Below are 12,246 nucleotides of genomic sequence, written 5' to 3' on the forward strand. Positions count from 1 at the left end.
TACCTAGTGACGGGTGGACCTGTGCGCTGCTGAAGCAGCCACGTTTAGCTGCATCCCCAGCTCCAGGAACGTGGGAAACAATACCGTGCGTTGTTTTAGCTTGTTTTTAAGCTCAGCACAATGATAAAAATTACATCCTACAAAACCCTCCCAAGAATCAGCTTTGGGCAGGATAGTATTGTGATGCAGCAGCTTTAGTTTGGGTCTTAAACATCTTCCAAAGCCCATCCATGGCTGCACTCACAAGAAGCAGTAGAAACTTTAAGAGGTGAGGCCTCAGGCCTCATCCAGGAAGTGATGGTGCATGCTATTAGTCTAGCACTCAGGAGGCAGAGGCAGGCACATCTCTGAGTTCGAGGCTAGCCTGGTTTACAGAGTGAGTTCCAGGACAGCCAGAGCTACGCAGAAAAACCCTGTCTTGAAACTGCCCCCAAAGAGGTGAGACCTCTTGGGAGATCTTCAGAGAGCCTCCCGATCCTCCTCATCTTCAGCTCTTTTGCTTCCTTCAAGGTAAGTGATCCCATCCTCACACTTCAGCCGGCTGTTCATAAACGTCTTCCTCTTCATATGCTGCTTACCTCAGGTTTCGCTCACAACCAGGAAGGGGTTTCTTTCTCTCCTACCTCCTTAAACCTCAGCTGGAACCAACTTTTTCAGAATTTCTAAGTGATGTATACAGGTTCCTCTAAACCAGGGTTTTGCTGCCTTAGTTAATACTGTTGACACTTTGTGAACTGCCGTGTGTATGGAAGGATGTTTACAACATCCCTGGCTTCTACCCTCTAGATGCCAGCAGACTCTCTCCAAGAGTGTCCTTAGGTGATGTCACATGCCCCATGGGGGCAAACCTGTCTCAGGTGGAAGCAGTGTTCAGTCTCCTGCTAAGGACCCTGACTGGCCAGCATGTGGCTGGAAGTGAAACTCTCTCCCTTGTGGGCATCCTCTTCAGAGTATGGGAGTAAATGTCATGCATTTTCTGTCAGCAAGAAACCTCCTGGGCCTTCTTGCTGTGGTCTGAAGTCACAAATGATAAGGACCTGGGTTCGAGCAGCACATCTTTTACAGGGAGACGGGATGCATCTGCTTCCTGCTTATAGAGCCCTGCAGCCCCTGCTAGCTGAATGAGAGAACACAAGGCGCCCCAGAGTTACCTCAGCAGGAAAGCCTTAGTCCTCCTCAACCCGCGTGAAATAGTGTGTGTGCGTGTGTGTATGTGTGTGTGCGTGCATACCTTGCCTCCCTTCTCGTTGGTTCCTAGATCCTCTCAGACCCAAAATACTACCTGGTGAGTCACTCTGGAAAGTTCTTTCCTCGGTTTGGGCAACTGATTGTCTTGTTGATGCTTCTTAGCAGGCCCGTTTCTCTTGTCTTTCATTATCATCACTATCCAAGGAGTTCACACATACATCTGTGTTTGATCTAATTCAGCCACCCATGCCCTTCCCTCCTTCCTTCTTTTTCTTTTCTTTTTTTATTTAAAAATTCTGTTTATTTATCTTACTATTATGGTTGGGGATGAAGCTCAGGACCTCACATATACTAGGCAAGTACTTTGCCACTGTACTAGGTCCCAGCTCTCAGGATCACTAATTAAAGAAAACAAATCATGTCAAGAGGACTCCAGTGTGAGCGGTTGTGAAACTCAACATAAGCAGTGCACAAGCCTTCCTTCTCTTTCAAAGTGTGGCCTGGATGCAAAACTCTGAAACCTAGAACTAAATGTCCGTTCAAACCTGCATTGAAAACTTGAGAAAGCTGTTTACCCTATTTGCAGAGTAGCAAACTGGCTGTCAATCAACCCAGAAGCTTGTTAGAAATGCAGCTCAGGGCCCCACTCCAGACCAACCTAATCAGAACCTGCCTTTCTCAAAGTCGCTAGGATTTACCCCAGATTCACAAGGCCTGAAATACCTCATCCCTCCCAACTTGATGTCTGTTTGTTTTTTTAACCAAACTTGCTCCTTTTGAGATGAGTGGAAAATGTCATACCCATATTGAAGCATATTTTCCTTTATAAATGGTCTCCTGAGTGTAAGCTATGCCCTAGACTATAGGAAGACAGACCCATTCCAGCTACCACACAAGTTAAAATGGTTTGGGTTTTGTTGTTTTGTTTGTTTGGTTTGGTTTTCATTTTTGTTTGTTTTTGTGGCTAGTGGGATCTCTGTTGTTTTTAATTAAGCAGTTAAACAATTCACTATCTTGACAAGTTGTTCCTGGTTCCTACTGTCCTGCAGGCCCAGCTTTAGTGCCTGGAGAGCTCCAGGTACAATCTGCCTCCTGAGTCCCAGCTCTTCCATCACACTGTATATGTGTTCACGGTCCTTCTCCGCCTGGGCCTCTTCTGCGGCAGCCTTTGAAAGCCATTGCTCTTGCTGATGTTCAACATTACACATGCTAAATATTGGGAGAAGAAAGTAGAAAGCATTCCAGTCCCATTATTTAGAGATAGTCACTTCCTGTGCACACCCGCTGGGGAGACCCACTTGGACTCTCATTTCATTTTAATTACATTTATTCAGTTAGTGTCTTGGGATGGTGCTCATGACACAGCATCTGTGTAGAAGTCAGACACCTTACAGAAGTGTCTTCTGCCATATAGACCCTGGGAATGAATTCAGGTCATCAGGCTTGGCTGCAAGCACCTTTACCTACTAAGCCATCTTGTTTACCCAGCCTTCTCTTCAGACTCTTGCATGTTATGCCTCTTTGCTTTTACCCAGGAAATTGTCAGGGCATGTAGGTCATCCGTCAGAGGGCAGATTAGAAAAGCTATATGCTAGGTGCTTGCCAAAAAGCCCATGCTCCAGTTCACTGTCACTCAGCTTTAGCAAGTTTTAGCCTTCATGACAAGATTAACATTTAAGGGATTATTTTGCTGACTCAGGCAATCTCAAATCTAGTCCCGGTTCAAGACAGAGCCAAAAGCTAGGTTAGAGGCTAGAGAAAAGTACAAATTTGCTTGTATTGTTTGAAATAAAGCCTAAAGTTTGTTTTGAGACAGGGTCTCTCTCCATAGCCCTGGCTTTCCTGGAACTTGATATAGGGAACAGGTTGGCCTTGAGCTCACAAAGATCCTCCTGCTTCTGCTTAAGTTAAAGGCCTGTGTCACTATTCCCAGCAAGTGTAGGTTTTGTTATGTGGAATGCACTGTTAGATGCATTAATAAAAATGAAAAAGACTTTGAATTAATAAAATAGTTTCTAATACCCCCCACATTAAACATCGGAATAATCAGGGCTACAGAGATGGCTCGGTGGTTAAGGGCGCTGGCTGCTCTTCTAGAGAATGGGGGTTCAATTCCCAGAACCCACATGTGGCTTATAACTTTCTGTCTCATAGGAGATCCAAATCCGATACCTTTGTCTGGCCTCTGACTCAGACACTGCATATATATGGTTCACAGACATACTTTCAGGCAAACCACCCATGTGCAAAAAGTTTAAATATGGAGGAGAAAACTGGATTTCACAAAAAATATTAACTCTTCTATGTTAGTTGTTTTTTTTTTTTGAACTATATTTTTGTTATAACTTGAGAACATAGTAGGACTTTTTTGTTGTTGTTGTTTTGTTTTTTCGAGACAGGGTTTCTCTGTAGCTTTGGTGCCTGTCCCAGAACTAGCTCTTGTAGACCAGGCTGGCCTCAAACTCCCAGAGATCCGCCTGCCTCTGCCTCCCGAATGCTGGGATTAAAGGCATGCGCCACCATTGCCCGGCTCATAGTAGGACTTTTTGAGAGGAGAAAAATGAGTTCCAGGCTAGCCTAGACTATAATGTAAGAAAGAACCAGTCTCCAAAAACAAAAAGTTGTGAACTTGATCCCGAGGTGCTATGAGGTCTCTAGGTCCTGGCTGCTTTGTGTTTACAGACGTAAATGTACTTTTAAGTTGTGATGCTGCGGGTACAGAAAGAAAAGGGTTAATGATGTTTGCTCATTCTATTGCTAGGTTTGAGATGCTTGATGCTGCAAAGAACAGGCTCCGGGTGAAGGTCAGCTATTTAATGATTGCCCTGACAGTGGCAGGATGCATCTATATGGTTATTGAGGGTAAGAAGGTAAGAGCCGGCTCCTCTCTGTCTCTGCATGCTTTCCCCCAAAGATGAAGAAAGCCACCATTGTCTCCTTGGTTTAATCTGAGAAGGGAAAGGTCTAAGCAGAAGAAGCCACTTTTACTGACTGAATGCTTACTGCATGGCATGTTCTTTGGAGTGGTGACCTCATTTGTACCTCACAATAGCTTTGTTAAATAGCTGCTACCCTGAGATGAGGAAACCATAGCTTAGGAAGCTTTAGCAGTGGGCTGATGAGGGGACTCAGCAGGCAGAGGCACTTGTGCACAGGCCTGACATGTGTTTAATCCCTGCATCCCACAAGTGGCAGGAGAGAATCAACTCCTAGGGATTGTCTTGACACTTCCACATGTACTCCAAAGTACGTGTGTGCCTGCACACAGAGAGAGTAAAACAATTTGTTTGTTTGTTTTGTTTTGTTTTTCGAGACAGGGTTTCTCTGTGACTTTGGAGCCTGTCCTGGAACTAGCTCTTGTAGACCAGGCTGGCCTCGAACTCATGGAGATCCGCCTGCCTCTGCCTCCCGAGTGCTGGGATTAAAGGCGTGTGCTACCACGCATACCGCCCAGCATGCAGCACCTATTTAAAGTCAGATGTGAGAGCCTGAGAGAGAGGCTTTCTCACCACCATGCTTTATAATGAAACTGAAGCTTACACATGCACCATGCATTTCCGAAAGTCACATAGTAGGTGGAGAGATAAAAACTTAGATTTAAAAAAAAAAAATCAAAAGAAAAGTAAAACTTTAGATCTGATTTTTCATGTTACCAAATGACCTATTATAAACTACCTTGTTATTAAAATATGGTTACTTTGGGGGCTGAGAATATGGCTCAGTGGTTAGGAACATTTGATGCCCCTGCAGAGGATCCAGGTTCAATCCCCAGCACCCATGTGGCAGCTCACTACCAACTATAACTCCAGTTCCAGGAGATTTGCTACCCTCTCTGGCCTTCACAGGTATCAGACACACATGTGGTTACATGTACACACATGCAGGCAAATATTTATACCCATAAAATAAAAATAAGTAAGGTCTAAAGCTTGTGTATATATGTGTGTGCATTCAAATTGAAGAACACACCTTGACTATCATGTCTAATTCCGTCATAGCTTTCACTTAGAGCTATCCTTTAGCTGTTGTTACACAGTAAAAAGATTCTTCTGCCAGGCAGTAGTGCCTTTTAATCCCAGCACTCAGGAGGCACAGGCAGGTGGATCTCTGAGTTGGAGGCCAGACTAGTTCCAGGACAGCCAGGCTACACAGAGAAACTCTATCTCGAAAAACCAAAAAGAGAAAAACGATTTGTCTATGAACTGATCTCCTTATCCTGAGCAACTCCAGAGTGAAGAGGACATGAACTCTTGACTCTGTGCCTTGCAGTCACATAAGAATTCTAGCCATCTCAGTCTGGCCTCACAGGAGCACAAAGGGGCAAAAGTGCTGACCCGAGTGATGTTCTCTTGGAAATGAGCCTGGCCTACTTCCCTTTTCCTGTCTCCCCATTTGACCTCTCCTTCATATTTCTCAGACTGAAACCTTCAGAAGCCTGTGCATAGACATGTGGATTTCTAGAATTCGGAGAAATACTTGATGTTAAAAATCTCCAGAAGCAAATAATTCCCCTAGGGTGTCCTCCAGCACCTTCCAAGGGTGTGTGCTAGAATGAAAACTTTAGAGATAAGTTAGTGACCATTCTGCTTTGTCCTTACCAGTGATGTCCTTTCCCCATCCTTTCTCCTCACATCAGATGCTTCACATGTGAAATAACAGGGGTGTCAGAAAATCCCACTTTCTGTGACCGCGAGATTCACAAACTTGACATAAAAACAGGCCTGATTATATAAGCTTCATAGAAATTTAACAGTTCACACTGAGGGAAGCAAGGAAAGTGACATCTGAGGATAGATCCTTCTAGAAGTCTTCATGGGTAGTATTTTGGTAAAGCCTGGGAATCGCAAAGCTAAATGTTTTTGTTAAAAGAGAAGAAAGGTGCCAGAAAGCACACTCACAAGTTAGGGACGGAGAAATGAAAACGGAGATGGAGATGGAATGAAGGCTCCCATTATAAATCAGAGTGAAGCGGATAGGGGAAAGAGACAGGTTTGGAGAGAGAGGGTGTAAGGCAGAGAAGGGAGAGCAATGCACTTCTCTCCTCGGATGGGTTGGACACTCGAGTCAGAATAGAAGGTGTGTCCAGGACTCTACTGTGCCCAGCGGCCAGGCAGCTGACCACTTCTGGCCTGTGCTGTGAGTCAGCCTGCTGATTTCAGCCCAAGGGGAGGACATCTTCCCCAGCCTGGCGTCATCATCTCTTCATTTTTTTTCTCCTTTTAGGCGGCGAAAAGACATGAGTCTTTAACAAGCTTGAACCTGGAAAGGAAAGCCCGCCTGAGAGAGGAGGAAGCTATGAAGGCCAAAACAGAGTAGAAGGATTTGTGCTGGATTTGGAAAACCTGGGAATGAGGTTGTAGTAACAAGCGTGCACTGGAAAGAATGTGGTACGACACACGCTTTGCACAAATTTATTCCACTTCCCCACTTCTGCTGTAGAGGAACAAATACATTTTCTTAAAGAATGACTTGTCTGTGTTTTTGTTTTGATCCAAGTAAGACATTGCCTCCCCATGTTTCAGAGAAAGTGAAAAAGAAGCAACTAATTTCAAACTTAATATTAACTCTGTGGAGCATCTGGTACCCACCTAACTTCTACTCAGAGACCAAAGTTGACCTATCCCCCGAGGCCCAAAGAGTGTGCATCTTCTCCGTTCTTCCTACCATGTCTGAAGGGACAAGAAGACTAGCTGGGTACACTGCCCAGAAACATGTTGGGAAGCCAACCTTCCAAATGCCAGGGTGCCTTTGGGGAGACTAGAAAGCTGCTGGACCACACACTGTATTGTCTAGCATGCCAGAAGGCGGAGGCTGTAGAAGAGCCTTTGAGAATGCCCTGACAAAGTCATGAGAGAGTCTGCCCAAGAGTTTTGAGGTGTTTATCATTCATGGAAGTGCTGGAGGCCAGCTGCCACCTTCTAATCCATGACTTGGCTCCCAACTAGCCCCTTTGCTACCCCCAGGGAATTAAGTTTTATACTTACAAAAATGCCATCCCCATTCTTGTTTGTTAGTGTGGGGAAAGTAAGCACTTACACCCCATGTGTTTTATTGGCTTCTTATGCTACCACGGTGTCTGTACTCAAGTGGTTTCTGCTTTATAAGATGCCTCCCTAATGCTAACAGATGACGTCATTACAGCCACCCAACACACTACTTCTCTGAGTTAATACTTGTGATTTTAAAAGTGTCACGTGCCAGCCGAGCAGTGGCAGTGCACACCTTTTAATCTCAGCACTTGGAGGACAGAGGCAGGTGGATCTCTGAGTTCAAGGCCAGCCTGGTCTACAAGAAAAGAAAAAGTGCCACTGTCTGGGAACGTAATACATTTACAATGGAATGTTGCTGATAGCTCCATGATCTAATGTTCTTGATGCTGTCTGTACACTGTACTTTTGCCTTTGTTTCATTTAGGTATAAATGCTTCGATTTTTGTTACTTGCAAATTTTCTTGTGCATTTTTAGGAAACTGATTTTTGCTGGGTGGCAGTGGCGCACACCTTTAATCCCAGTACTCGGGAGGCAGAGGCAGGTGAATCTCTAAGTTTGAGGTCAGTCTGGTCTACAGAATGAGTTCCAAGACAGCCAGGGCTGTTATTACACAGAGAAACCCTATCTCGGGGGAAAAAAATTGATTTTTCTAGAGTAATTTGGGACCCTTTTCCAAGCCCATGTTTTGAATACTGGTAAATCCTAACATAGAACTTCCTTCATATAGCAATGCCATTTTCACTGAAGAGCTACAAGAAGTCTATCTTAAAGTCTGTAATAAAGATACACCACTAATTTATGCAAATCATTTTTATTGTGTGTAATTCTCTATTCAGTAACATACCATGACTATTTCCTTATGGGTTTAATTTAAACTCTTTAGTTTTTTCACATTAATTTTATCTTGGGGCGGGGGAAGTACCTACCCATGCCACAGAGTGAATTCTGAAGTCCAAGAACAACCTGTAGGAACGTGTTCTGTCCTATGCAGGTCCCAGAGACGCATTTCAGGTCATCAGGCTTAGCAGCAATACCTTAACCCACTGAGCCATCTCACCTATCCAAATTTAAATTTTTTTGGTCAGAATTTCAGATACGCCCCTTACCGATCTTGTACCTTGCAGTGTAATCAAATACACCAGCGTCTTGACTATCATACCCCCTATAAGTATGTATGAGAATACATTTAAGATATATATTCAAATATATATTTGAAATATATGAAATATATTTCTCAGAATTTTTCAGGAAGATAAGATTCTGCCCACGTTGCTTTCAGTGATAGTACTGTAGTATTATTTCTTAATCTCAGGGTTTTCATCTGCGTGTTTTTCTATATTTTCTATAGGAGCCCCATGTGGATCCAGTTAGTATGTGGGTCTGAGGTGTTGGTGGTATAGAGATTAGCATAGCTGCCTTTCGGTTAGTATGTGGGGCTACCGCAAAATATTTCTCAGTCAATAGTAGAGTTTGGAGAATTATCATTAAAGTTTATTGACAGCAAGTAAGGAATGAAGTTATTCATTGCCCAGTAAATATCAAGTCCTCTAGAAAAAGCCAAGGCTACAAAGACAAGACATAAAGCCTAATCTTAGTACTTCCTGTCTACTAAATATGTGGCCCATGCAATGTGGAAGTCCCCTCTGTGTGCTGTGATTACCATTAATGAATAAAGAAACTGCCTTGGCCTGTTGATACGGCAGAACTCAGGTAGATGGGAGGACTGGACTGAATGCTGGAAGAAAGAAGGCAGAGTCACGGAGATGCGATGGAGTCACCGGAGATAGACATGCTAAAAATTTTGCTGGTAGGCCACGACCTCATGGTGATGCACAGATTAATGGAGGTGGGTTAAATTAAGATGAAAGAGTTAGCCAATAAGAAGCTAGAGCTAATGGGGCAAGCAGCGATTTAATTAATACAGTTTCTATGTGGTTATCTCGGGGCTAAGCTATCCAGGCATCTGGGAGGAACAAGCGGCGTCCTGTTACAGCCCTTGAAGCCATCACAACTGCAAGGTGATAACTGTAAACTCTGAGCTTTATAAGAAGCGGTGAAAAGTTGGAAAGCCTACCTCAGCTGCCCACTGAGGGCAGACAAGCAACCATAGTGTTGATAAGGTGATTTCTGAATTGAATGATGTTGAGCAGGAGTTAGGAGGCCCAGTGCTACAGAGTGGCCACAACCTGACATAATTTCCCTGAAAAGTACAAAATGGCACAATCTAACAAAATATTTAAGGAGATTTTTCTGATAAATATTTAAGATTCTAAGGAGGCCGAGGCAAATGGATCTCTGAGCTTGAGACCAGTCTGGTTTACCAGCCAGCCAGGCCTACAGGGCACAGAGCAAGATTCTGGGCCTGCTCAGTGAATAAAAGGCCCCATTGAGAAAGCCTGGCCTGAGTTTGCTATGTGGAGCGCACAGCGTAAGGAGACGCCTAACTCCTGAGGGTTGTCCTCTGACCACAACACAGGCAGAAGTGTAAGACTTGTAGACTCAACCTGACCAGACTTACTGTCCACAGCCTGATAGATTATGTGGCAATAAGATGGCCCATCATGTAGAATATGCACCGAAAATATGCACGTGACATGTAGAACTTCAGTCTTCTCGTTCCCTCCCTCAATACCTGCCATCGTTCTTAGTGGCCTCCCAAACAGAAACTGTAAGTTCCCCTCCTCTCAACCATCCTGTTCTGTCAACCTTCTGAATACCCCAAATACCCTCCCCTCTGAGAAAGCTATGAAAGGAAAAGAATGATGCTGTCCAGGGACCAAGACATGAGATTGACAATGGGCCTCAGAATTAAGGTCAGAAGCCGCAGGTCCTAGACTGGCTTTTACACCGGTATCATTTCTCAAATTAAAATGTCTCAAACTCATAACATCAAAGACAATTCAACAAGAGCTACAAAACCAGGCAAACTTCAGGGAGTCACCTTTTGATTGTTTCTGACTTAGTTTACTCATCGGTGGTTGCCAGCGACTTCAGAAATCACTCGTCCACACTTTGATGGTTTTATCGTTTTCCAACGCCGCTGATGCAATCATGTTTTCTGTAGGGTGACAAGCTGCCGAGATCACAACATCTGTGTGACCTTGTAGCTTCTGTGCAATCTCTTTAGTCTGAAGGTTCCAGATGTAAACCATGTTGTCCTCGGAGCCAGACACAACCCACTTTCCACCAGTCACAGAGAAACTGGCAAATATGCAGTATTTCTCATTCTTATGGCCAGTGTATGTCTTCAGGCATCTGCCTCTGCTGTAATCCCACAGTTTAAGAGTATTGTCCAAAGTTGCAGTGAGAATGTATTTGCCATTTGGAGAAAATTTTACAAAAGACACGGGAGGGTTGCCATCATCAGCAAGTGTTTTTAAACATTGGCCCGAGGCAGCATCCCAGATTCTACAAAGACCGTCGTAGCTCCCCGACACTATCAAGGACCCACTGCAATTAAAATGTACGGCAGAGATGGGATCCGAATGGGCAGACAAGGTCTTGAGGCACTTTCCTGTTTCCACCTCCCATATTTTCACACTCTCATCGAAGGACCCCGAAACGATGAGGTTGGATGGTGGGTTGAAATTACAGCAGAAGACGAAATCACTGTGCCCTTTTAGTGTTCTCAAACATCTTCCAGATCTCACATCCCATAACTTTAGAGTCTTGTCGTCTGAGGCAGAAACGAGACGGCTAGAATCTGAAGACCAGGCAACATCTGATATTTCCAGATTATGACCACAGAGTGTTTTCTTATATTTCCCATCATATGCCCCCCAAATTATAATTAGTGCATCAGCGGCAGAACTTGCTAGCCATTCTCCGTTAGGACTAAACTTAACTGATGATATGGCCGCCGAGTGCCCCTCAAGAGTAAGTCTGAGGGCATAGTTGGGTTTCTGCGGTTCTCCTGCCCGCTGGGTGGCAGAGCAGCGGGCCAACTGCTGTGCTCCCTCTGCTGGGGGATGTTCAGTCGCCATAGCTCGGACCTACAGTTTGCGCAGGCGTCCGGCCCCGAGCCTGGCAGAAGAAACTTGCCGTTCGAAGGCGCACCTTTTTGACTGTAACATGAGCTTGTCTTTTGGGTCAGCACAGAATCAGCAGCAAGGTTTGGACCACTCTCCTCCCGCTTTCTTCGGTAGCATCAGAGAACCGGATCACAGTGGTTGTGAGATCGGTGCTATTGTTGGGTGTAGTTAAAGGACTAGGCCGTCAATCGGGGGTTAAAGGGGCTGCACAGAAAGTCCTCTTCCATGCCCTCCCCTGCTTCCCAGCGTCTGGGAACGGTGAAAAACTGAGGACGCCACAATAAACAGAATTTGAGAAGACTCAAGAAGAGGCGGGGACGCACCACAGCGCAGGCCCACAACCACCAATGGGACTTGCCCAATGGCGCCTGCGCCGAAGAAAGTAAACGTTTGCTTCCGGTCCTCCTGGACCCTGCCCCTGAACCCCGCTTTTTGCTGTGGGAGGCTTGGGTGCAGGAAGGGGCGCGGCCCCGCCCGCGGGCACTTCAGGAAGACTGTAAGCATAGCTGGCCTCTGCCCCCGCCCTCCTTTGATGCGGAGTTTGGCAGCCACAAGATCTGCTTACTATGGCTAGGGAATGGAGCAGAGCAAATGCACAGATTGTAAACTAGTGGCTTAAAATTCTTTTATAGACGTTTAGGAAACCCTAAGATCTACATCTCCACCTCCACAGGTCAGTGTTGGCCACGCCTTTAATCCCAGCTCTCAGGAAGCAGAGGTAGATGGGTGTCTTGTGAGTTTGGGGTCAGTCTGGTCTACTGAGCGAGTTCCAAGACAACCAGAGCTTCAAAACCCTGTCTCGAAAAGAACAAAACGGAAACCAAAAACAAACAAACAAAAAACCCACACCTGTTAGTCTTTTAACCCAAGGTTATTCCTAGCGGTGGTAGTACACACCTTTAATTCCAGGACTAGGGACGCAGAGGTAGACGGATATTTTGTGAGTTCAAGGCCACCCTGTTTTACAGAGTGGGTGCCAGGTCAACCAAGGCTATATAGTGAAACCCTGTCTCAAAAGACCAAAACAAACAAAAAG

At 45.0% G+C, this 12,246-nt stretch overlaps 2 protein-coding genes across 2 annotated transcripts in view; one reads left to right on the top strand and one right to left on the bottom strand.

Annotated features, from left to right (window-relative positions):
- Fam162a (family with sequence similarity 162 member A) overlaps nucleotides 1-6,653 on the top strand; it is a 26,906-nt gene extending 20,253 nt beyond the window's left edge. The window contains exons 4-5 of the mRNA XM_041673167.1: nucleotides 3,950-4,058; nucleotides 6,412-6,653. Coding sequence (XP_041529101.1) covers nucleotides 3,950-4,058; nucleotides 6,412-6,504 — 202 coding nt within the window. The 3' untranslated portion in view covers nucleotides 6,505-6,653. The remainder of the gene's footprint in view (nucleotides 1-3,949; nucleotides 4,059-6,411) is intronic.
- Nucleotides 1-11,899, bottom strand: part of LOC121461836 (WD repeat-containing protein 5B) — a 12,180-nt gene extending 281 nt beyond the window's left edge. Inside the window, exon 1 of the mRNA XM_041673166.1 lies at nucleotides 10,121-11,899. Coding sequence (XP_041529100.1) covers nucleotides 10,170-11,162 — 993 coding nt within the window. The 5' untranslated portion in view covers nucleotides 11,163-11,899 and the 3' untranslated portion in view covers nucleotides 10,121-10,169. The remainder of the gene's footprint in view (nucleotides 1-10,120) is intronic.
- Between the last annotated feature and the right edge of the window lie 347 nt (nucleotides 11,900-12,246).

This window comes from Microtus oregoni, unplaced genomic scaffold (genome assembly GCF_018167655.1).
Source record: "Microtus oregoni isolate MIOR12 unplaced genomic scaffold, Mior012 000023F_ref0000262, whole genome shotgun sequence".
Taxonomy (NCBI): domain Eukaryota; kingdom Metazoa; phylum Chordata; class Mammalia; order Rodentia; family Cricetidae; genus Microtus; species Microtus oregoni.